This window comes from Paroedura picta, chromosome 2 (genome assembly GCF_049243985.1).
Source record: "Paroedura picta isolate Pp20150507F chromosome 2, Ppicta_v3.0, whole genome shotgun sequence".
Classification (NCBI taxonomy): Eukaryota; Metazoa; Chordata; class Lepidosauria; order Squamata; family Gekkonidae; genus Paroedura; species Paroedura picta.
Genome location: NC_135370.1, coordinates 178,270,013 through 178,296,401, shown reverse-complemented (window position 1 = coordinate 178,296,401; position 26,389 = coordinate 178,270,013). Strand labels below are relative to the sequence as shown.

Sequence of the window (26,389 nt, the reverse complement as noted above, 5' to 3'; positions counted from 1 at the left end):
GGAGGGACCCCTGGTCTGATCCAGCAGGGCTCTCCTGGTGTCCTTAGGAAGGCCTCGGCCTCCCTGCCCTGTTGCTGGCCCTCCAGAAGAACTGGCTGGCCCCTGTGTGAGACAGGAGGCTGGACTGGAGGGACCCCTGGTCTGATCCAGCAGGGCTCTCCTGGTGTCCTTAGGAAGGCCTGTTGCTGGCCCTCCAGAGGAACTGGCTGGCCCCTGTGTGAGACAGGAGGCTGGACTGGATGGACCCCTGGTCTGCCCCAGCAGGGCTCTCCTGATGTTCTTAGGAAGGCCTTGGCCTCAGCCTCTTTGCCCTGTTGTTGGATGGGGAGGAGGGCTAGTAAGAGTTTGGAAGGGAATAGCAATCCACACAAGGTCAGGAGACTTAAAACACTTGCAAGCATTAATGAGAGGGGGTAGAGTTACAATGGTTAGACTATAACCAACTGTGTTCTAGGTTTAAAGCTGAATTCTCCAAAAAGGTGAGACCGCTACTTTCTGAATTTGAAGATATATTACTTCAAGGGAAAACACATTTACAAGGTCAAATATATAAATTGTTGTTGAAATATGAAACTGAAACTGAACAAGTAAAAATTGCATGATTAAATGGATGCAAAATTTGGAGATAAATATTACAATGGAAGAATGGGAACGTGCCTGGGTTAAAATTCCTATACTAACTAACAGTCAAATATTAAGAGAAAATTGGTACAAGATGTTTTATAGATGGTATATTACACCTAAAGTAATAGGCTATATAGCCAAGGGCTATAAAAATGTATGCTGAAAATGTAATGACAAATTAGGCTCCTTTTTTCATATGTGGTGTAGACGTGAGAAAGTAAGAACATTTTGGATTAAAGTTCATGGTGTCTTAGAGGAAATGTTTAAGGTTAAGTTTTCTATGAGACCAGAATGTATGTTGTTAAGTTTGTGTCCAGAAAAGCTTACATCACATGCAATATGCTTCTTTTTCTATGCTACGACAACTGCAAGATTGGTGTTAGCCAAAAAGTAGAAGACATCAGAAATACCAGCATTATCGCTTCCGAAAATGGGGAAACTTACCAGCATTGTAAACAGAAATCCATTAGAAGTTTTTCAAGAGCAATTTCTTCATGGACTATCTTACCAACTAATACAGACTCAGAGATAAGAAAGAATTTATGGGTTGGGGGAAAGGGGATATATCAAAATGGATGTTTGCATATTCCCTTCCAACTCTATGATTCTATGATACTATGATTCTATGATTCTCTATTCTATCTTACTTTTTCTTTCTGTATATCATTATAAAATAAAAAAGAAAAAGAAATCCTTCACTAGCTGGCTGAAAACAATGATAAAGAGTAAAACCTTTTCTGTGGCCTTAGGCAGGAAGGCATATAGGGTTGCCAGATCCCCCCCCCAGTGGAGATGAGGGTCTCCTGCTGCCAGGCCTTACCTCCCTGCACCCATCGTGTGACCGATGAAGGGGACCTTAACCCCCAAACAAGGGAGGTCCAGCCGACATGCAACTATCTCTCTACATCTCTGCCCCAAATGCCCGGAAGTGATGTCATCACACCCAGGATACCAGGGTAATACTCTGGTATTTGGGCAAAAATTCTATGGTAGAAGCCAAAATTACTATAGAGTTTCTGCTCAAACACATAATGTCAACCTTACGTCCTGGATGTGACGAATTCACTCCTGGGACACATGGGCCGTGTCGTAGACATTCTGTAGGCATCTCATTGTACATAGGATGGGCCTCACTGCAACTCTTGTTAGTCCCCCACTCATCCCCTGCGGGGACCTGGCAATCTTAAATAATAGTGGTTAAGAGTGATGGCCTCTGATCTGGAAAATTGGGTTTGATTTCTGCTCGGTCAGAACAGTTTTATCAGTGCCATGGCAAGCCCAAGGTCACCCAGCTGGCTGCATGTGGGGGAGCGCAGAATCGAACCAGGCATGCCAGATTAGAAGTCCGCACTCCTAACCACGACACCAAACTGGCTCTCGACCTTTATGAAAAGCTCTTTCCTGTTTTCCCTTCACATTCAGAAAATCCAAAGAAGGTACAAGTGAGAGAAACACCATTTTGAATGCCAAGTACAGCAAGAAATGTTTCCCACTGAAATTTATGGTGCCAAAAAAGGGTGTTTAATAAAGAAAACGAATTGATGCAATCTGTAAAATGAAATGGCTTAAATTATATATGTTATATATAGTATGTATATTATTATATATATTTTTAAGCCATTTCATTTTACAGATTGCACATAGACACACATATATAGCAACAGCGAAATGAAAAAGAAAACAGACTGTTTTTGAGCACCTGGTTAAAATGAAACAACAAAAGGGGATAAAAACAGGCTGTTTTCCTCATTCTCCACTGGGTGGCAACATACATTTGAAAGAAAGAGCATTTACGACTGAAGCTGGAAAGAACTCAGGCCTCCCTTTCCATCCGGCAACCAGCCTGGGGAAGCAAAACTCATAACAGAGTCACCCTGCAAGGCAGATGGGAGGACGCATACATGGTGCTCAAATACCAGCCCGTTCAGCTCCCAAATTGCTCGCCAGTTACAAGCTGGGAGCTGTTGGGACACATTGAAGAAATGTGGATTATCTGCTCCAGTGATCTCACTGGTTTTGCACACTGTTGGACAGCTGTCAATCTCATTCAAAGCCTCTACCATCCTCGCTGTTTTGTTTTTTTAATATAATTGAAATCACCTCCCACTGCATTCGTTCTAGTGGTCCCGGTAATACCTCTAATCAGCTCAAACACACACCAGGAAAGGAATCATAGAATCATAGAGTGGGAAGGGACCACACAGGCCATCTAGTCCAACCCCCTGCTCAACGCAGGATCAGCCCAGAGCATCCTAAAGCATCCAAGAAAAGTGTGTGTCCAACCTTTGCTTGAAGACTGCCAGTGAGGGGGAGCTCACCACCTCCTTAAGCAGCCTATTCCACTGCTGAACTACTCTGACTGAGAAAAACTTTTTCCTGATATCTAGCCTGTATCGTTGTAGTTTAAACCCATTACTGCGTGTCCTCTCCTCTGCAGCCAACAGAAACAGCATCCTGCCCTCCTCCAAGTGACAACCTTTCAAATACTTAAAGAGGGCTATCATGTCCCCCCTAAACCTCCTTTTCTCCAGGCTGAGGAGAGGAGAGGAGAGGAGAGGAGAGGAGAGGAGAGGAGAGGAGAGGAAAGGAAAGGAAAGGAAAGGAAAGGAAAGGAAAGGAAAGGAAAGGAAAGGAAAGGAAAGGAAAGGGAGGTAAAAGTGTGTTTAGAACTGCAATCCAAGATGCATGGTGTACTGATTAAGGCAGCAGCTTCTGATCTGGTGAGCCAGGTTTGACTCCCCGCTCCCCCACATGCAGCCAGCTGGGTGACCCTGGGCTCGTCACAGTATTGATAGAACTATCTGAGCAGTAATATCAGGACTTTCTCAGCCTCACCTCCCTCACAGGACATCTGCTGTGGGGAGAGGAAAGGGAAAGCAATCAGAAGCCACTTTGAGACTCCTTCTGGTGGAGAAAAGCAGCATATAAGAACCAACTCTTCTTCTTCTTCCCTCTAGCCACGGGTCTGCCGTTACCTAGAATCATAGAATCATCGAATACTGAGTTGAAAGGGTGCTCCTGGGTCATCTAGTCCAACCCCCTGCACTATGCAGGACACTCACATCCCAATCGCTCATCCACTGAGAAACCGCTCTAACTGTCAGGAACTTCTTCCAGATGTTGAGATGGAATTTAGAATCATAGAATCATAGAACGGATTTCCTGGGTCATCTAGTCCAACCCCCTGCACTATGCAGGACATTCACAACCCTCTCGCTCCTCCACTGTCACCTGCCCCCCCTTGAGCCTTCACAGAATCAGCCTCTCCGTCAGATGGCTCTCCAGCCTCTGTTTAAGAATCTCCAAAGATCACATCATTAAAGCAATTCATTCCACAGGAACAGACTTACTGTTTAGATGTTTCTGTGTACTCCAGGTGCCTGCCCTTAATTATCACAAGCCTGTTCCCCTCTCTGCTCACTGATGTCAGTGGAGATGTACTTCCCCAATTTTTTTTTCAACTTGAACTGATTATATCATGCCACCAGTACATGAGAGGACGGGAACATCCCACTCCCTCCTATATGACTGACATCCACTCCCTACCCTCTGGGAGTCCCAGAATGTGGAGAAAGCAGGTTAAGCTACACCAAGATGCTTCTTTTGCTAGGAAAAGCAGAAGGCAGCAGGAAAAGAGGAAGACCCACCATGCCTTGGATTGACTTGATCAAGGAAGCTACATCCCTCAGTTTGCAAGACCTGAGGTTAGGGATGCGAGACCCCCAGTGAGGGTGGGGTTCCCCCCCCCTGTTTGGGTGCTCCGCTACACTTCTGGAGCAAACTACCCACCCCTCAAAAAAACACAAAAAGCAACCAGGACCTCACCTTGCACCTGTTCAAGGGAGTCGAGCAAGGCAAGCCTGCCTGCCAATCACGTTTCACGCCAGCAGACAAGACCGGGAGGTTCCACACTCGGAATCTGATTCCCAGGCTTTCTGTGTGTCTGTGTGCATCTGCACGCATTTCTTCCCCTCTATCCCACTTCTTGCCCTGTTTTGGATTCCAGGTGGCTTTTAGAACAGTGCTCTCTCCTCCTGTGTTTTCTACGAGGTGGGCCAGGCTGCGAGTTTGTGCTGGGCCCAAGGTCAGCCAGGTAAGGGTGTCCCTAGCATATTTGGCTCCTGGTGATATGAGAGTCAGGGCAGGGGCAGGAGCATCACCTCCATGCCAAAACTAAAGCCCTCCCCGTCGATTCTGGGTTCTGCTTGGCTGCAGCCTCCCAGCAGCCTGCCAGGGACCAATATCCGATGGGAAGGAGGGAAGGAGCTGAGTAGACAAGCACAAACAGGAGCCACCCTCCGACCCCCAAACCAGTGGTCCCCAACCTTTTTCCGGCTAGGGACCGGCGGGGCAACTGCCCCACCTGCGCAGCGCGCATGCGTGGCCACAGCCGCGCATGCATTCATGCGTGACCGAAATCACGCTTGCGCGGCACTTCCGCGCATGCACACATGCGCGAAATGCTGCGCATGCGCGATTTCAGCCATGCATCGCACGTGTGTGCATGCACGGCCGGGCCGCGCATGAGCGATGCGTGCGCAGCCCTCATTCCCTCTCCTCCCCTCCCGCAGTAAGCAGCTTCCCGGGCCGCAAGCTTTTTACTGCGGGGGGGGGGGGCGGGGAGAGGGAACTGTGGCCCGGCGCCCTGGCCTTCGCGGCCCGGCACCGGGCCGCGGACCGCAGGTTGGGGACCACTGCCCCAACCCACTCTTCACATCTCCTCTGCCGGCCAGCCCACTCTGCATGCCTCCATCACACTTCTCCTCTGCCAGCTAGCTTTCTTGTCACTAAAGGACCCAAGGGACTCCTGGTCTGCCTGCCAGAGTCCTTCTACACTCCCCCCCCCCCAGTGTGGCCCATCGCACTTGCCCCATTGTACCCGCTGTACAATGACAGAAATTGGGATTTGAAATTCGCAATTTGAACATGAATTTCCCACATTCTGCAGGGGTTGGACTAGATGACTCTAGAGGCCCCTTCCAGATCTACGATTTGATGAACCCCGATCACACAGGGTCCCAGTCTGCCGCTCTATCCGCTACAACAAACTTGCTCAAGAGGGCGTGCGGCACCCCAATTTGTCCTCGGAACCATGGCACACAGGGAGAGAAAGGCTAAGCATTCCCTTCTGCCTTGTTCTACTGACCTGCAAAAGCCCTGGGAAGGTGCTAGGGGCTCCGCCAGAGGAAATGTACATGCTGGACATGCACAGGCCATTAGTATGTAACATGTTTCCAGCTGGGCATGTCACAGCTCTGAGGGGTTATGGCGTTGGCACCTGCATGCAGCAGGGAATACTGGCAGTTGTACATTACCGCAGAGTGAAGCAGCAACCCTGCTGGGGAAAAACCTTCCTTTCTCTGTCACAGCTGTGCTTATACCCTGTATACCAGGGGTAGTCAAACTGCGGCCCTCCAGGTGTCCATGGACTACAATTCCCAGGAGCCCCCTGCCAGCAAACGCTGGCAGGGGGCTCCTGGGAATTGTAGTCCATGGACATCTGGAGGGCTGCAGTTTGACTACCCCTGCTTTATACCTTGTACAGAATAAGCAGGACAGCGACAGGAGAGGCTTTTCTCACCTCGGCAAGACAATCATGCAACCTCCCGAGTTCTCTCTTGTACACAGCTGTTAAAGCTAGAGAAACCCGAGACGTTGGGGGCAGAGACGGAATCCTAGACTTGGAAGGGGCCTTAGAGGCCGTCTAGTCCAACCCTCCTGCTCCCTGCAGGATCAGCCTAAAGCATCTCCGACAAGAGCTTGTCTGGCCCTAAAGAAGCCCGCCTGTCCTGGCCCCTACCTAGTGGAACGAACTCCTGGATGAGATCAGGGCCCTAACGTAGCTAAAACAGTTCTGCAGGGCCTGCAAAAGGGAGCTCCTCCACCACTCATGCATTCTGCCCCCTGGACCTGTTTGCATTATTATAGTTACCTTTGTTATAGTAATTAATGATAATATTATTATTGTTGTGGTTATCTATATGTTATGGAAAAAAAACGAAGTTCCTTGTATTGTTCTACGTTCTATGTAACCGCCCTGAGCCTCAGTGGAAGGCAGTATATAAATATGAATGAATGAATGAATGAATGAATGAATGAATGAATGAATGAATGAATGAATGAATGAATGAATGAATGAATGAATGAAATGCCAGGGAGGCGGAGCTCGCCCCCTCCCTGGGCAGCCTATTCTACTGTTTAACTGCCCGGCAGACCTGCTGGAGTGAGCGACTCACCAGGGACATGTGGAGAGGGTGGTACATTACTTGATTGCACATGGTCCAGTCTGGCTCTGTCGGTTCCTGTCTTTTAGGAAACCCCCCACCCCACCCCAAATCGTTAGCCATTTTGTCAAGAAATCTCTTGGCACGCTTGGAATCTCACGCACACAAAGCCCTGCTCTTTGCACCAACGATCGGGGCGATTTCACATCATTAGTTGTGTTCTTGCCATGTTGCACCAGGTGCCACTTTCTTGGAGCTGTTACTTGCTGATCTGTCCTCAAAATATACTCTGCATATGATTTATAGGTATATAGATGCCTCTCTTTGTCTTAACCCGGGAGCTGCCCTCTGATCCCTCCTATCTCTCTGTTTTTGTCCTCTCACTCTCTCCACATGGACTTCCTTGAAGACACCTGCCTCTGCAGGTGTCTCCTGTAGAAACAACACCCTCGCACGCTCACACGCATGACGCTGGACAAGGTGGCCATGGGTGATAAAGGAAATCCTTCTTTCGATTAGGCTTCTTTCCCCTTCTTCTGACTGCAACCTAAAAACGAACTTGATCCACTTGAATAAATGTTTACCTTTTTTTGCAATAGACTTCCTGGGAGATTTATTTCCCGCACTCCATATCATGCTTCTATGACTGGGCAAGCTCTGCCATCTTAACCAACTATCCCCAAAGGACCAAAGGCCTGATTACTATGACGGCATCATGCATTCCCTCAATCACCTCTCAAATTTAGCATTTCACATTCGCCACGCCTGCTGATGGTGTGAATCAGTTCCACGCAACGTCTACAGCAGTCGTTCTCAACCTTCCTAATGCCGCGACCCTTTAATACGGTTCCTCGTGTTGCGGTGACCCCCAACCATAAAACTATGCAAGGGTTCTTTCACAGAAATTAAACCCAAACTGACCAATGGCATGAAGATCCATTGTCCATGATTGTATATAAATTGTTTTTTCCCGGGGTTTCTCAGTTCAGTTCTGCCCCTTGTCCCACCGTGCCGATCTCACTCTTTTCCACTGCTCCAGACAGATGAACGTTCTATCTCGATCTACCCCGCAAGGCTGTTGTGTGGATGGCGCCCCCCGCAGCCAAGCTGATTGCCCTGCCGCGACCCCCAGGTTGAGAACCACTGGTCTACAGGAAGCTCTAATTCTTTCTCTTATCTGCTACATCGAGCAGCCCCACCACATGATATGTGGACAAATATGTAATATTTCTGGTAAGAACATATAACGTACCCACAATTACCTTTTTGCTTATTTAGAAACGGCGGGGAAGGCCAGGGACCTCTTGCTACCGAACCCTTGGAAGGCAGCTGGCTTGAGGCTGCAGCGGCCGCCCCATCGGCCGCCTTCTTCTGAGCAATTCTGTCCTTCGCCTCTCCGGTGACGGCGGAGGAAGAGGACGAAGACAGGTCAAGGTTTGCTTTGGGCGCGGCGAAGGAACACTTCAGGTAGGAGGCCGAGTCCGCGAGGTTTTCCCTATTCATCCTGCTCTCCTTGGAACTGCTTACATGGTAGTTCGAAGCGGCCCGGCTCTCGTTTCGGGAGTTGCTCTCCTCCTGGATGATGTCCATAATGACCGGCTTCATCAAGGGGGAGTCGTGCTCCCGTTTGGGGCTCTCCTCGGAGGCTGAGGAAGCATCGCACGACTCGATGATGAGCTCGCTGTCCAGCTCGGCCTCTCGTTCCTCCCTCAGGATGCTGTACTGGATGGAAGGGGACGCGGGGGAAGGGGGCGGGCCGCTGCTGTGACTGAAGGTCATGTAGTTGGAGTGGAGGACCTCTTCGGCCGCTAAGGGGTCTTCCGAGACCAGCTCGATCTCCGAATCGCCCGATTCGGCGCTGCTCACCTCATGGTCGATGGGAGGGCCGCCAGCAGGAAGACTTGACTTGTTCGGGGGGTCTCGCTTTTCTGGCACGGCTGTCGGGGAGCGTCGGCCTTCAGGGCGTTCGTGGGGAAAGCCCTTTGCTTCTTTAATGGCGTTGATGAGTTCCTCCTCAGAGAGGCTGCCTTTCCCTAGGGACTCTGAGCCGGACGGTTCTGGAATTTCAAGCGAGGAAGGAAGGAGACAGAACAGAGTAAGATAGGGGGACCAAACAGAGAAAAAGAAGAAAATGTTTGTATTAGCAATTAGTTTTTTTCCAATATTTTCCATGGAGTATGTTTTTTTTTTTTTTATTCCAGCAGACAACAGGAATAAAAATTATTCCAGTTATTACAAAAGGCAACAACCATTTGTTCGACTTAATATTTCTGGGGTTGGAGGAGGAGCTGGTCTCATGGCTTAAGTGCCACTCAGCACTTAACAGCCACTCAGGGCAGCTGTCCCGCCCCTGAGTGCAACAAAACAAAAGACAAAAATATAAGCCATGTTGGATCAGGCCAGTGGCCCATCCAGTCCAACCCTCTGTGTCCCACAGTGGCCAAAACCCAGGGGCCATCAAGAGGTCCACCAACAGGGCCAGAACTCCAGAAGCGCTCTGAATGTTGCCCCCTACCCAAGTACCAAGAATACAGAGCATCACTGCCCCAGCCGTAAGAACATGAGTAGCTCAGGAAGATGCATCCACCTGGACTGAATCAAGACCTGGTTTTCCTGCCTCGTTGTCAATGCTGATTTCTCCATGCCTGCTACCTCTGCCAAATCTAATCACACTTGCTCCCGTCATTCACCTGCCATGGTTGTTTTTCTGCTGAGGTCATTTGGACTTCATTCCAGTTTCCAGTATCTAGGACAGATGGACTCATATTCTAGCTGCATCTGAAGAAGGGAGCAGCAACTCACAAAGGCTCCTACCCTGCCATGAATTTTGTTAGTCTTTATTGAGGTGCTACTAGATTCTCGGTCTTTACTGCTTAAAGGTAAAGGTAAAGGTATCCCCTGTGCAAGCACCGGGTCATGTCTGACCCTTGGGGTGACACCCTCCAGCGTTTTCATGGCAGATTCAATACGGGGTGGTTTGCCAGGGCCTTCCCCAGTCATTACCGTTTACCCCCCAGCAAGCTGGGTACTCATTTTACCAACCTCGGAAGGATGGAAGGCTGAGTCAACCTTGAGCTGGCTGCTGGGATTGAACTCCCAGGCTCATGGGCAGAGCTTTCAGACTGCATGACTGCTGCATTACCACTCTGCACCACAAGAGGCTTTACTGCTTACATGCCCTAATTACTTATCAATGCTCTGGCTTTCCTACATCTTCATAACGGCCTGTCTCGCATTCCCCCAGCAAAAAAAAAAAAGATTCTCATCCTCTGAAAAGGATTAGCCTGGAGAGAAGGCGACTAAGAGGTGATATGATAGTCACCTTCAAAGACTTGAGGGGCTGTCATAGAGAAGATGGATCAGAGTTGTTTTCTGTTGCCCCAGAGGGCCGGACCAGAACCAATGAGTTGAAACCAGTGGGTTGAAATTACTTCAAAAGAATTTTCGGCTAAACATCCGGAAGAAGTTCCTGGCGGTTCCTTAGTGGAACAGGCTTCCTCAGGAGGTGGTAAGTTCTCCAAGTTCTTTGGAAGTTTTTAAGCAGAGGTTAGATAGCCATCTGACAGAAACGCTAATTCTGTGAACTTAGGCAGATTGTGAATGGGTGGACAGAAGGGATTGTATTGGTGCCTGGCTCTTTTGGCCGTTTCCTGCATTCTGCAGGGGGTTGGACTAGATGACCCTGGAGTAAGGTGACCAGATTGTCCCACTTTTGGAGGGACATCTGGAGGTACCTGGCAAATTGTACTTATGTTGAAATTTAAAAATATATATTGTAATACTATTTTTACGTTCTATGCATTCTATGAAACTTTTAGTTGGTCCATATAGACCAAAATTTTAATCGAGAACCCTCCTGGTCAATGGTGTCCCGCTTTAGCAATGTTAAAATCTGGTCACCTTACCCTGGAGGTCACTTCCAACTCTAGGATTCTAGGATTCCATGAAAACACACCTTTTGGTACCCGAACAAATCATGCAAAGGTAGGAAGTTATGTGCATACTTTATTTTTCTCCCCTTCATTACCCTCCTTCATTAGCACCTAGATTCAAGCAGGGAGCCATGTTGGTCTGAAGCAGCTGAACAGATTTAGAGTCCAGTGGCACCTTTAAGACCAACAAAGTTTTATTCAAGGTATGAGCTTTCATTTGCATGCACACTTCCTCAGATATAATGTGCATTAGCACACAGATTAGCTTAGCTCGGGGGTAGAGTTACATTAGACTAGTGCAGGGATTCCGAACCAGTGGCTTGTGGACACCTGAGGGTTTCTGTGCCTGGGAGGGAGAGGGAGGCTGCATGCTTACTCACGGGTTAAACCGCCTCCTGTCTCTCCCTCCCCCTCTTCCAGTCCCCCCTCCAGATGTCCATGGACTACAATTCCCATGAGCCCCTGCCAGCGAACGCTGGGAATTGTAGTCCATGGACATCTGGAGGACCGCAGTTTGCCTACCCCTGTTCTAGAGCCTGCCTGTTAATATGGTTGGTGACATCACTTCCAGTGACATGACACTTCTGGGGGGGGTGGCATGGAGGCGTGGCCAGCTGACATCACTTCCGGGGCTCCTTGAAGCCTGAAGCATTATTTTAGGGGCCCCTCCACAGTCCAAAAGGTTGGGAAAGGCTGGACTAGTGCAACGTGCTCTACCTAGAACTGCCTTTGAAGACTTCAAAAAAGCTCAGGTGGCCCAAAATACAGCGGCTAGACTGTTCCCCCCTCCCTCCGTCTGCACATCGAACATCAAGACTTTGGCACCTACACTGCTTCCCAGCCAGTTTCTTGTCTACCTAGCAGAATGGTTGTGAAAAGTGTCCTGAAGCCCGATATTTTTCTTTATGCAAAACAAATCAATAAACACATGGAAATTTGCCCCAAATGGTATACATGTACATGACAAGCTATACTACAAAACCAGGCATTTGGTTGAGACCAGGTGACCAGCAACATCTACAGGGCCCCTTCTCCCTCCCTCCCTCCCTCCCTCTCAAAGATCCACCCATGCATTCTGCTCTGGACGTGTTTGCAGCGTTATATTCTGTTACCTCTGTTATAATTTAATATTATTGATATGTGAAAAGCTGAGTGCCATGTACTGTTTTCTGCCTTTTTATGTAACTGAGAGCCAGTTTGGTGTAGTGGTTAGGAGTGCGGACTTCTAATCTGGCATGCCAGGTTCGATTCTGCGCTTCCCCACATGCAACCAGCTGGGTGACCTTGGGCTTGCCACGGCACTGATAAAACTGTTCTGACTGAGCAATGATATCAGGGCTCTCTCAGCCTCCCCTCCCTCACAGGGTGTCTGTTGTGGGGAGAGGAAAGGGAAGGCGACTGTAAGCCACTTTGAGCCTCCTTCGGGTAGATAAAAGCGGCATATAAGAACCAACTCTTCTTCTTCTTCTTCTTCTAATCCGGCCTGAGCCTCAGGGGAGGGAGTATATAGAATGGAATGGAATGGAATGGAATGGAATGGAATGGAATAGAATAGAATAGAATAGAATAGAATAGAATAGAATAGAATAGAATAGAATAGAATAGAATAGAATAGTTTGACCGTTTTGCATGCAGGATTTGGTAGGTCTTTGAATACCTGCAGGAATCAAAAGCCTAACCGTTCTAACAGGACACTGCCTGGGACTAATTTTCCCTGCATGGGTAGACACAGAGGACCTCTGAGCATATGCAGAGTATGATTTCCTCATAGTCATCACTGTCTAGCCACTTGCGTTGGTTTAAAAAGCACCATGATTTCCATGCAGGCCTCTGACTTGGCAAGTTTTTGCTTTTTTTTTTTTTTTAAGCCAGTCATTGTTTACATGAACAGTAGTGAAGCCTTCATAAAATTAAGGAGCAGAGCAGATTGTAACTCATTTATAAATTAGCTTCAGTGATCCACATTAGGGCTGCTAGGCAACGGGTAGAGGGACAAGGGGCGGGGATGTGAGCAGGGATATAAGTGGTGTCCTGCTTACCGCAGCTTCACATCCCTTCTGGGGAGGAATGAAAGTGGCATAGGTAGATCTAGGAATCACCAGAAACTTTATGGTTTTATCACAGAGTTCCTGGTCATTCCTAGAGTAACCTTACGTCACTTCCGGGTTTTTTTCCCAGTAGAGATGTGAAGCTACCACCAGAATCATGGGGAGCTTGAGCAGCAATGGGGAACAAGAACAGGGGACGTGGATTCCAACATCCTAACCCACAGCCCTAATTCATGCTTCTACATGCAGGTAGTTTTCACCTGTTCCTGATGAAGGTGGTGTAATAGAACCTGGGCTGTCATCTTCTGGCTCAGACACGGTCACCGTGGGGACGACTTCGTGGCCAGGCTTGAGGCCCAGTTCTCCTTTTTCTGCCACTTTCTCCTTGGCAGTGGGCTCTCCGACCACACTTTCGATCTCTGTAAAAGTAATCTTGACCGGTGCTTTTACTGAGGCGTGATACTGATGGTCCCCAAACGCCTTTGAGGGGAACACAGACTCCGCAAGCAAGCTTGGCTCTTCGGCCACATGCTTTACCTCGGAAGCTGTCCCTTTGGGGTCAGTCATATCCTCCTCGCGCTTATGACTCGAACGTGGGGGGCCCACGTCTCCCAAGCCCACATCGCACCGATCCTGGCGCTTGACCTCTTCCGACCCGCTGATATCCATGTATTTATACGCTTCCGATTTCATTTGCTCCATGGGATCGGCAAAGGTTTTGTCGACGTCGGCGGATTCCGCCGGGGTCATCTCTATCCCCGAATCGGAGGTGAACAAGCCACGGGACTCAAAGGCAGTCCCGTCCTGGGCGGGGAACCTTTCGGTGCTGTCTGAGGTCGTCACGTGGCTCTCTTCTTTCGTGTGAATGCCGGTGAAGTAGGACGAATCCGGAGGCGAGGTATAGAGGTCATCAGAAATCAGGGAGGTGTAAAAGGAGCCGTTGCCCCTGTCTGGTGCCTTGGAAGAGCTGTAATCGTAGAGATGAGATGTCGCCATGCCTCCTAAAAGATAGAGAAATAACATTTTGTGAGGCAAAAAGGTCTCCTCTGGCTAAGATTTACTCCCTTAGTATCCTCGGTATGACAGCGCATGTAGACTCCTTGCATGCACATTGTAGAAACACATGAAGAGAAGGGGCAACAATTCTCTGTTGGAGTTGTCAGCTTCCAGGCAGCAGTTCTGAAAGAACCGTGGGAGGGAACAGAGTAATGGGAACCTTAATAGTCTACTTTCTCAACTTGTTTACCATCGAGAAACCCCTGAAACCTTCTTCTGGCTTCAAGAAAGCCCAGAAGTGGCACAGTCATGCAGAATATGATTGGGAAGCATAGCTGAGGACACGCCCATCTGCGGCCTCTCTCCTTACCACACCCTACCAGCCATTTTGGGAGGGGTGGGTGGGTCAACATGACCATATATGGTCAGACCAAAGGTTCTGGTAATTACCTTCAAGGCCATACATGGTCAGGGCCCAGTGTACCTGAGGGACCGCCTCCCTGCCTACGCCCCCAAAAGAGCCCTGTGCTCCACTGCTACCAACCAGCTAAAGGTCCCTGGCCCTAAAGAAGTCCGCCTGGTCTCGACCAGGGCCAGAGCATTCTCTGTCCTGGCCCCTACCTGGTGGAATGAGCTCCCAGAGGAGATCAGGGCCCTGATGAAGCTAAAACAGTTCCGCAGGGCCTGCAAGGAGGAGCTCTTCCACCAGGCATTCAGTTAAGACCATATATATATAACCAACAGCGACCAAAGGGCCCCTGCTCCCCCCCACGCCCCCCCTCAGAACACCACCTATACACTCTGGACATGTTTGTAGGTTGCAACGTTGTATTGTTTATTGGTTATACAATTACAATGTTACATGTTTACAATTATCAGTTATTATTGCACGGTTATTCAAATGTTTTATAGACTGTTGCATGTATTGTTCTTATGTTATTATGTAAACCGCCCTGAGCCCCCGGGGAGGGCAGTATATAAATATAATAAATAAATCAATCAATCAATCAATCCCTGGATAAATGTTTGTTAAACATTTGTTAAACATTAAAAATATATATTAAAAATAGTTAGCACCCACCCATTTGGGAAACCCTTCCAGGGCCATCAAGAAACCCCCAGATTTCATGAACCCCTGGCTGAGAAAACCTGCTCTATTTTCTAAACAAATCAAAAGCAGAGTCAAAGTCCCTTGCAAAAAGAAGCTAGTGGTGACTCACTTGGAATGCCTTATCTGTTTTAAAAAATGGACAACAAAATGAAATAAAAATAATGATAATGTTCAGAAATTAAGCAAGCATTCTCAAAGTTCAGAAAGTAGATTAGCATGAAATGTCGAACGGCATCTGGTATTAGGCATTTTCAAAAAAAAGATTCTTCCTCAGATCCTAATGTTGCATCTGCAAAATAAACAAATTATGGCTAATGAAAAGTCTGCCTAATTACAGAATCAGCAAGCACGCAAATAAATATTTACCAGCATCCATGAGCTTAACAGAAAGCGCCTAGAAGCTACAGCGTTAAATAGACATTGAAGGTTACAAAAAAACCCAAAAAACAAGAATAATCCATTTCATTGTTAAGTCTGAGTGGACATGCTGGGGTAGTCAAACTGCAGCCCTCCAGATGTCCATGGACTACAATTCCCATGAGCCCCTGCCAGCAAATGCTGGCAGAGGCTCATGGGAATTGTAGTCCATGGACATCTGGAGGGCCGCAGTTTGACTACCCCTGAGTCGTAAGGCATTGAATCTGAAGGCATCAAATGTTTCTCTCTATAAAAGAACAGTCTCTAAATTATTCCTCTCACACTTCTTTGTGGATGCAGTTTCAAGAACCACACAAATTGAAAAGCATCTTGAGAATGGTTATTCCGTAAGTACTGCTCTACAAGGGGACCTTCTCTCACAAATGTCCTTCTACAAAATTCCTTATTCCTCCTCTCCCCAAATCTCCAGGAATTCCCCAACCCAGTCAGAACTGGAAACCCTCCCTCCACGGCTTACAGCAAACTTGTTCAACGTTTTTTCCCTGTCAAGAAATCCCTGACACATTCTAGAGCAGGGGTAGTCAACCTGGGGTCCTCCAGATGTCCATGGACTACAATTCCCATGAGCCCCTGCCAGGCCCATAATTGGCCAATGAGAGGGCGGGAAACGGAGCAATATGACCATATAGGGTCATATCACCTGATAAATGTTTAACGATTTTTTTTTTAATTAAAAATTAACTCCCATCCATTTGGGAAACCCTTCCAGGTTGGTCAAGAAATCCCAGTTTCATGAAACCCTTGCTTAACAAGTCCCTCAAAACAGAAAGCAAGCAACAAGATTGTCCAAGTTTCTTTCTGCATGAGCTTCTGTGCCTCGCTTCTTCAGACGCATATGAAATGGCTATTTTTGAAGAAAAAGGAAGAAGAGTTGGTTCTTACATGCCACTTTTCTCTACCTGAAGGAGTCTCAAAGGGGCTTACAGTCGCCTTCCCATTCCTCTCCCCACAACAGACACCCTGTGAGGGAGGAGAGGCTGAGAGAGCCCTGAGATTACTGAAGAAGAAGAAGAGTTGGTTCTTATATGCCGCTTTTCTCTACCCGAAGGAGGCTCAAAGTGGCTTACAATCCCCTTCCCCTTCCTCTCCCCACAACAGACACCCTGTGAGGGAGGGGAGGCTGAGAGAGCCCTGATATGACTGAAGAAGAAGAGTTGGTTCTTATATGCCGCTTTTCTTTACCCAAAGGAGTCTCAAAGCGGCTTACAGTCGCCTTCCCTTTCCTCTCCCCACAACAGACACCCTGTGAGGTGGGTGAGGCTGAGAGAGCCCTGATATTACTGAAGAAGAAGAGTTGGCTCTTACATGCCGCTTTTCTCTACCTGAAGGAGTCTCAAAGGGGCTTACAGTCGCCTTCCCTTTCCTCTCCCCACAACAGACACCCTGTGAGGGAGGAGAGGCTGAGAGAGCCCTGATATTACTGAAGAAGAAGAGTTGGTTCTTACATGCCACTTTTCTCTACCTGAAGGAGTCTCAAAGGGGCTTACAGTCGCCTTCCCTTTCCTCTCCCCACAACAGACCCCCTGTGAGGGAGGGGAGGCTGAGAGAGCCCTGAGATTACTGAAGAAGAAGAAGAGCTGGTTCTTATTTGATGCTTTTCTCTACCCGAAGGAGTCTCAAAGCGGCTTAAAATCGCCTTCTCTTTCCTCTCCCCACAACAGACACCCTGTGAGGGAGGTGAGGCTGAGAGAGCCCTGATGTTACTGAAGAAGAAGAGTTGGTTCTTATATGCCGCTTTTCTCTACCCGAAGGAGTCTCAAAGCAGGGCATAAATACAAACGATAAGATTTTCTCACATCCTTCCCTCGCTATCCTGGCTTCTCTCTGCTTCCTGGTATCCCCTCTGTTATTAATATTCAGTAGTACATCCCATGTGGGCAGGATTTCTATGGCAGGGGGAGCCAAACTGTGGCTCTCCAGATGTCCACGGACTACATTTCCCATGTGACCCTGCCAGCACCTTGCAAGGGCTCGTGGGAGTTGTAGTCTCTGGATGTCTGAAGAACCAGTTTGGCCACTACTGCTCTATCGCTTTGTTTCTTTGTGACATTCCTAAAAGCCCCAAACACTTTGCAACTGTTTGGCGGATAAACAAGACCCATAGACCCATTTGTATAGTTGGGCAGAGTTCCCTTCTCCCATGCACTTGGCTTTGGGATGGGAAATACCTGGAGATTAGGGGAGGGATGTAAGCAAGAAGGCAAGATTAGGGGATGGGAGGGATCTAAATGGGGTGTAATGCCACAAAGCAGCCATTTTCTCCAGGCGAGTTGACCCCTGTTACCTGTAAATCAGCTGTGATTCCAGGTGATCTCCAGCTACTCCCTGGAGGCTGGCGACCCCATCCTCACAACAGTCACAAAACCCACATTCGCCCAAGAGGTTTCAGATGTCTCTCAAACTCTCTCCCCCTGTTTCCATAGCTACCGTTGCTACCTACGAGAGGCACATGATCTCAGGAAGCCACAAAAAGACTGCATGTGTTAAAATAACTTTGTTCTACTTACTCACCAAAGAAAGAAAACGGTATTTTTAGGTCCAGCTAGAGCCCAGCAGATGGTGCTCTCACTACTAGCTCGTTCCTTGGAAAAACCCCAGCCCAGGTACGCACTTTTTCTGCACCTGTTTGGAAAGTCGGCCCCAGCAGGGAACCGTCTGCTGCAGGAGACGGGGATAGATCACTCAAGGACAGATTGTGAGCTGCGTGAGGAGGAACGGGCCCGCCACATGTGCACCATTAGCCCCATCGGAATTTTAATTGGGGCCTTCTTATGAATTGAATTTGGCGCATGAATTTGGCCCGGTTCCAAATGTAGAATTCCATGTTAGAGGATATAGAGATGGCCACCGGCATAGATGGCTGCCATGCTGGATTATTGTACATTTTATAATTTATGTTTATTGTATTTTATTGTTTCAGCATTGTAAACCACCACGAGCCAGCTGGTCTGGGAGGGGCAGTAAACAAACAAACAAAAGGGGATTATGCCGATTCATGGTCAATCAGTGGTTACTAGACCTGGTGACTAAAAGAGAACCTCCATAGTCATGGGCAGTGAACCTCTGAATACCAGTGACAGGAAGCAAAATCAGAGGGAGGCCCAGGCTTCTATACCCTGTTGCTAGCCCTCCATAGCAACTGGGTGGCCACTGTGAGAGACAGGATGTCGGCCTAGATCCGGCTTTCTCAACCGGGGCCTAGTCTGCACACAATAGATAATGCACTTTCAATGCACTTTTGAAGTAGATTTTCCTGTTCCGCACAGGAAAATCCAGCTGTCAAAGCACATTGAAAGTGCATTATCCTGTGTGTGCAGACTAGGCCCTGCGTTTCTGTGAAACTCGGGTTTCTGGAGAGCCCTGAAGGGGTTTCTTGAATGTGAGGGGAGTTCATATATTTTAAATCTGTTAAACAATTATTGGATGATATGAGCGTTTATTATGTCAAACTGCTGGAGGGGCTGGGAAGGGAAAGGGTCCTGGGTGGGCTATGCTTCCCAACCATATTCTGCATGATCCATGCCACTTCTGAAGGTTCCTCGAGGCCTGAAGGAGGCTTCTGGGGTTTCTCGATGGTCAAAACGCTGAGAAAGGCCGGCCTAGACAGACCACTGTCCTGACCAGCAGGGCTCTTCTGATGCTGTCATGTTCACCACAGTCCTTCTCAGACACATCTTACAAATTAAAAACCGCGAGTGTGAGGCCTCCACCACCACCTGCCTGTGTTGTCAGGGCTCATTTTGATCACGGAAAATAAAATAAGGAGCCAGGATTACGGAACGAAGGCATAAAGCGAGCGATTCAGCAACCCTGCCGGCTCAGGATGGCTTTAGGGCTTTGCAGGCAGGGGGTGTGTTTGTGCGGGGAGACCACACACTGATCTTGATTCAAAGAATGTTAAGAGTCAAACGATCCCGCGAGTTTCCTTGACTGCATCTGTTCCTCCCCTGGAGGGTTAAAGACGAAGGAGGCACAGACACAACAGCACGGTGCGTTTCTCAGACGTTTTCCCTCTTGAAATCACCTCCCTCTCAGCTGCTTTCCTGCCCACTGGGGGTAGGATGGCCAGGTCCTCCTGGGCACTAGGTGAGGGATGGAGTTACCTGAAGATTTGGGGATGGAGCCTGGAACACAAGGGAAAACATGTTGGGTGAGCTCAAAGGCCCATCCAGTCCAATCCTTTGTGTCCCACAGTGGCCAAAACCCAGGTGCCATCAGGAGGTCCACCAGCATGGCAAGAACTCCAGAAGCCCTCCCACTGTGACCTCTCAAGCACCAAGAAGACAGAACATCACTGTCCCAAAGAACATAGGAGAAGCCATGTTGGATCAGGCCAATGGCCTATCCAATCCAACCCTCTGTGGTACAGTGGCCAAAACCTTGGTTCCATCAGCAGGGCAAGAACTCCAGAAGCCCTCCCGTTGTTCCCCCCCAGCACCAATAATACGCAACATTGTTGTGTACAGAGCCTCAAGAAGACAAATATCTCAGTGCATTACAATGCTGTAGAGTCCACCCTACAAAGCCCTCCATTTCCGTCTTGGGTAACTGATCTCTGTAGTCCAGAGATGGGATATAATTCTGGGAGGTGTACAGGTCCACTGAGCTACAGCCCCTCCACTAAACCATGAAGTTACCTTAAGCCAAATCAGACCATGGGTCCGTCAAGGTTCGTATTCTCTACTCAGGATCTCAGGCAGAGATCTTTCACATCAGCTCCTGCCTCATTTTTCGAACTGGTCCTTCGAACTCACAACCCTCTTGCTCATCCACTGTCACCTGCCACCCCCTTGAACCTTCACAGAATCAGCCTCTCCGTCAGATGGCTCTCCAGCCTCTGTTTAAAAATCTCCAAAGATGGAGAACCCACCACCTCCCGAGGAAGCCTGTTCCACTGAGAAACTGCTCTAACTGTCAGGAACTTAGAATTTAGAATCGTAGAATCATAGAGTTGGAAGGGACCTCCTGGGTCATCTAGTCCAGGAACTGTTTCTGGAGGTTTTGACGGAATTTCTTTTGAATTAATTTCATCCCATTGGTTCTGGTCCGTCCCTCCAGGGCAAGAGAGAACAACTCTGCTCCATCCTCTGCATGGCAGCCTTTTAAATACTTGAAGAACTGGAGATGCCGGGGATTGAACTTGGGATGTTCTGCATGCAAAGCAGAGGATCTTCCACTGAATCACAACCCCTCACCTCCCATTTTGGGGTTGCCCTACCACCCTGGGGCAGAATTCCAAAAGGGTCTTGAGGCTTAGATGGCCTAGATGGCCAACCTAGAGATTCTAGGCAGCCAACTCATGAGAAAGGGATACCCCCAAAGACATCTTCAGAATAAGCAAGGGGAACAGGTGTGTTCAGATATTCGTCTTACATGTCCCCCAAAGGAGCACTGTGCCCTTTAAGATTAGTTAAGCACTTCTATACAGTTTGTATTGGGGAAGGTTTTTTTTTTTTTGTCTTCCTGGGAATGAATTCAGTGTTTTGCGAGGGCTGCAGGCAGAATCTGTGAAGCCAGCTGGTTTGCTGAGCTCCCTCCCATCAACACTTGTCAGTAAACATCCGTCCTTGAAAGATGATGGATTTACAGCTATCCGCTGGGGAGAAACAAAGACAAGTGACGAAATCTCAGACAACATCCTGGTTTAAAAATCCACTAAGTCTCTCGGAGAATAGGTTCTAGGAGGGTGACAGATCTCTAATCCTTACCACTATTTCGCTCCCTTATATATTTGGGAAACAGCCTCCTGGGAGGAGACTATCCGGGGCCCTGTCCGTCGAGGTCTACCCTGATTGGCCCTCCCCCTCCAGCTCCCGCCCTCCCTCCTTGTCTGCTTAGAAGCCTTGTGGCTGCAGCCTCCATTGTCGCCCACGAGGAGAGAGGCAGCAACAGGGCTTTGCGGACTGCAGGTATGCTCTTGCTGGGAGGGAAACGGGGGGGGGGAGGAGTTTGCAGCCTCCCTGCGGGCTGCAAAGCCCTCTAACTGCCACCAGGGGAGGGGAGGGCTTTCCACTAACTTTAGCCCATTTTGCCGGCTAAAGGGAGCCGTGGCCACCCTCTCAGGGCCTCCTGCCTCCGCCCCTTTCAAAGCCAATTTTTTAAATTGGCTTTGATACTAGTAGAACATTAAAAAACCTCCATCATATTCTAGTTCCCAGCATCCTTTGAGAGGGGAAGGAAGCCACACACAAAAAAAGTCATATCTGATGAAGTGTGCTTGCACATGGAATCATAGAGTAGGAAGGGGCCATACAGGCTGTCTACTCCAACCCCCTGTTCAATGCAGGATCAGCTTAAAGCATCCATGGTAAGTATCTGTCCAGCTGCTGCTTAAAGACCGCCAGTGAGGGGCAGCTCTCCACCTCCTTAGGCAGCCCCTTCCACCTGAAGGAGTCTCAAAGCAGCTTCCATTCGCCTTCCCTTTCCTCTCCCCGTGTGAGGGAGCTGAGGCTGAGAAAGCCCTGATATTACTGCTCAGTCAGAACAGCACTATCAGGACTGTGACAAGCCCAAGGTCACCCAGCTGGCTGCATGTGGGGGAGCGGGGCATCAAACCCGGCTCTTTAGAACCCAGCACTCCTAACCAAACTGGCTCTCTTAGAGAATCACTCGGTAGCAATTCGGGTTTGTGTGAAGATTTCTGTCTCCTGCCCCCAATTTTATTTTTAAAAGTCGATGCTTCTTACCAAACGCAAGCTCTTATCGACTAGAGGCAATGCACTCAAGATGCCGTAGAGTGGCTGATAAATATTTAAGCGGCCTGATGCTGAGATTTTAACAGCATCAACAATACAGAGGAAAGCCCCAGCGCCCAACGGAACCAATAATCCCGCGTGCCAATCTCCCCTAAATATAAAAGGGCCTTTGGCCGGAGTCAGCCATTTCAACGTCTTAATCCTGCTGAACCTCAGCAAGAGATGGATCGAAGGGTTTTTGCAAGCGAGTGACACGGATGATAAACTGAGGGAGGAACTCAAAGCGAGAAATCAGCATTATTGTCCGACTGCAAGATTGGGGCTAGTGGAATTATCCGAACAAGACAGCGAATTAGTTTTTGCCAGTCAGCAAAGGAGAAGAGCTAAAACTGACCTTGGAAGAACCGGCATACAATTCCAGTTATCACAGAAACTTTAGAAATGTGACTCATCATGATTTTTTTCCCCCACAGGAGCGCCATGAGCTCGGCCAGTCAGAGTGGCGAGGCCAGGACCGGCCAAAGGCTCTTCGCCAACTTCAACCAAGGCGACACGTAAGAGGGGGGCGTGGCCAGAGGAGGCGGTGGGAAGGAGGCAGGCGGTTGAGGCCAGGGCAGCTCCTGGCGCTGTCAGCTGTGGATCTCTAGCCGAAACCAACTAAGTCCCTCTCTCCCAGACAGAGAGTAATAGACCTTTGCTGGACGGGGGGAGGGGAGTGGGTTATATATTTATTATCCGCCATCATGATATTGTGTTTTAATTACGTTTTAATGGGGTTTTATTTGTTTTTATGAATTCTGTAAACCGTTGCGAGATATTTGAGAGCAGCGGCATATAAATATTGAATGAATGAATGAATGAATGAATGAATGAATGAATGAATGAATGAATGAATGAATGAATCTCGGCTGCGTTCCAAGGCTGTCTCTCCCTTGCCCCCCGTCCCCCGCGCCTTTGAGCTTTGAATGTCATCACGTGTGTGTTGGTTTGCTGGAGAATTGGGGTGCCTGGATTTCGTTTTTTAAAAAAAGATTTACCACCACACTAGTCCTCAAAGGCTTGCAGGGTGTTTATGCGTTGTGGAGCTCGCTCCTTTAGCATACCCAGGGAATTGCTGAGCACCACTATGGGATGGTAGGTGAATTTCCTCCAGGCCAGGCTGGATTCTGGAGATTTTTTGGAGGGGAGGGATCACTTGGATGTGAAATTGGGGACTCTGTGGGCGGCTTGTGGCAGTTTACAACAAAATCATATCTCTCCATCTCTCCATCTCTCCATCTCCCCCCTCCCTCCCTCCCTCCCTCCCTCCCTCCCTCCCTCCCTCCCTCCCTCCCTATCTATCTATCTATCTATCTATCTATCTATCTATCTATCTATCTATCTATCTATCTATCTATCTATCTATCTATCTATCATCTATCTATCTATCTATCTATCTATCTATCTATCTATCTAAATTTGTTAAACATTGATCAGGTGATATGACCATATATGGTCATGTCGACCACCCACCCCTCCCAAAATGGCCAGTGATGGGCCTGGAGGAGGTGGGAAGGGGAGGGGCTTCGGTGGACTATGCTTCCCAACCACAGATTTCCTGTCAATTCCTAGAATGACCCGCCATCACTTCCAGTTTTCCCAGGAGGTGATGTCATCCTGTGTGCAATGCCCCCTCCACAACCCCCAGGATCAGCTTAGCCATCCTAAAGGGAACTGATCTCAGCTGTAATCCCAAGAGTTATCCTGGCCCCATTTAGAAGCTGGCAACCCGGCCAACCTCGCAGGTTCGTTTTGAGGATAAAATGCATTCTGCCCCAAACTCCTTGAAGGGTGGCCGGGATAAAAATGCACCAGACAGATGAAAATGCAGCAACATCAGGAAAGATGTTCGGTGTTTTTTACACTTTAAACTTTTAAACAGGAAAGCTTCGGTGTTTTTTTTTAAAGCATCCTGGTTGCCCACACAGCCAAACAAGGAAAACTTCCAAGTCATGCGTCCCAGCTGTGCTGAGCTGTGTTTTCTGAAGATTTGCATACATTTGCCTAATTTAGCTGCAAAAGCTGTAGTCACTTGAACTGCAGTGGGTGGAAGGAAAGGGATGAAAGCACAAGGGGAAAAAAATTCGGGGTGGGGGGTGCTATGCAAACATCACTGGGGAGAACTAGGAATTCCAGAACACGTGGTATCTCATTCGAATCAATTGTGGAGGATTGTGGAGGACAACAGGCCAGAACTGGCAACTAAGAGCCAGAATCAGCTCCTCCAGGAGAACCACTGAACTTCCTAGTTGTTAGAGCAGGGGTAGTCAAACTGCGGCCATCCAGATGTCCATGGACTACAATTCCCATGAGCGAATGCTGGCAGGGACTCATGGGAATTGTAGTCCATGGACATCTGGAGGGCCGCAGTTTGACTACCCCTGTGTTAGAGGCATCCCAGAGTCAGGAGGCAACATCAGGGGAAAACCTTGGCCTCTATGCCCTGTGGCTGGCAGTCCACAGCAGTCTTTCTCAACTTTTTTAATGTCGAGAAACCCCTCAAGTGTTCGTCAGACTTCGAGAAGCCCCGGAAGTGATGTCAGCAGTCCATACCTTCCTGCCACGCCCCCGGAAGTCATTTGTCATCAGTGCCCTCACTCAGACACTCCCACTGGATGTGACATCACCAGGCCACGCCCACAGCCCAGGAAGGGACAGCATGGAAATATTTTCAGATGATTTGTGAACAGACCCATACCTGCCCTTTGGGCTGGCTATCAGTTTTCCCTTCTTTGCCAAAGGCAGTCTGCAGAAAGAGGGCCGGGGCAGGACTATGCCGCTTCATCCCCCACCCCGACTGCAGTGAAGTTAACATGGCTCCAGTTGCTGCCACGTGCTATGAGCCTTGGCCAGCAAGGATCTGTATGACCCTTACCACCCCCAGGCCTATCATTGGCTGGGGAGGGGGCAGGTAATATATGGTCATATCGGCTGATAATTTTTTAATTATAGAGATATAGATATAGATAATATAGATGTAGAAGTCCTACTGAATTGACAAAATGTTTCGGGCCCATCATGAAATCCAAGGGTTTCAAGAAGAGGAACAGGTTGGCCCCTGTGTGAGACAGGAGGCTGGACTGGATGGACCCCTGGTCTGACCCAGCAGGGCTCTTCTGATGTTCTTAGGAAGGCCTCGGCCTCTCTGCCCTGTTGCTGGCCCTCCAGAGGAACTGGCTGGCCCCTGGGTGAGACAGGAGGCTGGACTGGATGGACCCCTGGTCTGACCCAGCAGGGCTCTTCTGATGTTCTTAAATATGTAATGCATAATTGAGCCATTTAGGAAATCTGGAGATCAGTTATAATTCAAAGTGCTCTCCAGGCCTTACCTGGAAGTTGGGAACCTGACAGTACAGAATCTTGGTTAATTTGGCCCCTGTGTTTTCTGTGTGGCAGGTGGGACCTGAGATACCCAGGCAGGGACTCTCCCACAGGGCTGGTTCTGTCGAGACGTTCAAAGATCTTCACACACCAAAAAAACTGCGTCTGGGCCGAAAGCAACCCAATGTTTTCTGTCTTGCAAGAAAAGGAGATCAGGAGCCCTGAAGCTCAAGAGGCAAAGGGCAGGAGAATTCTGAAACCCACACCATTTAACTGCAAAGACGCACCAATTAGGGCCCCGTCAGACTGCGAAAAGGCAATTAAAATCTGCAGCCGTTACCAATAATTTCTGGCCTAGATTCTAAACGGAGTGCCTTTGGGGAGTCCTATTTTTAGACCGCTCCGTGCAGCGGCCTGATCAGAGAATGCAAGAGGCCAACCGGTCCAACACACCAGTCCTTTCCCATCTAGCCGCACTTCCACGGCCGCCACGAAGACACGGGAAAGCGGAGAGTTACTGGGGCCGGAGGGATTGAGACCCTAAGTATGCAACTGGAGGCTCAACTGCACTCCTCAGTTCTGATGGATGGAACTCTGATCTGCCCGCTCTTCAAACTGAAAATGAAAAGCCTGTATCCAGGGTCACCGATTCTGGGTTGGAGGTTCAGCCTAGGATTTGGGGGTTCAGCCTAGGGAGGGTGATGTCTGGGGAAGGGTGGAGCCCCAACGATGCTGTAACTCTCCAAAGCTGGTTACTCCGGCAGATCTTGAGGGCCCCCTCTTGAGATTGGCGAGCCAATCTTTATCATTTTTTTAAAGACTTAAGGCACTTAGCTTTCTTAAAGGGAGACAGTGATTTCTGCGTGGCTTTCAGTGGTTAAGAGCAGCAGCCTTTAATCTGGAGAGGCGGGCTTGATTCCGCCCACTTCCTTTACATGCAGCCGACTAGGAAATTGAAATA

The 26,389-nt window shown here is 48.7% G+C and overlaps 1 protein-coding gene across 1 annotated transcript in view; it reads right to left on the bottom strand.

Annotated features, from left to right (window-relative positions):
* The window catches only part of RTN1 (reticulon 1), a 132,386-nt gene that overhangs the window by 44,901 nt on the left and 61,096 nt on the right, over positions 1-26,389 (bottom strand). The window contains exons 2-3 of the mRNA XM_077323954.1: positions 13,089-13,829; positions 8,111-8,905 (exon numbers count right to left, since the gene is read on the bottom strand). Of these exons, the coding sequence (XP_077180069.1) occupies positions 8,111-8,905; positions 13,089-13,829 (1,536 nt within the window). The remainder of the gene's footprint in view (positions 1-8,110; positions 8,906-13,088; positions 13,830-26,389) is intronic.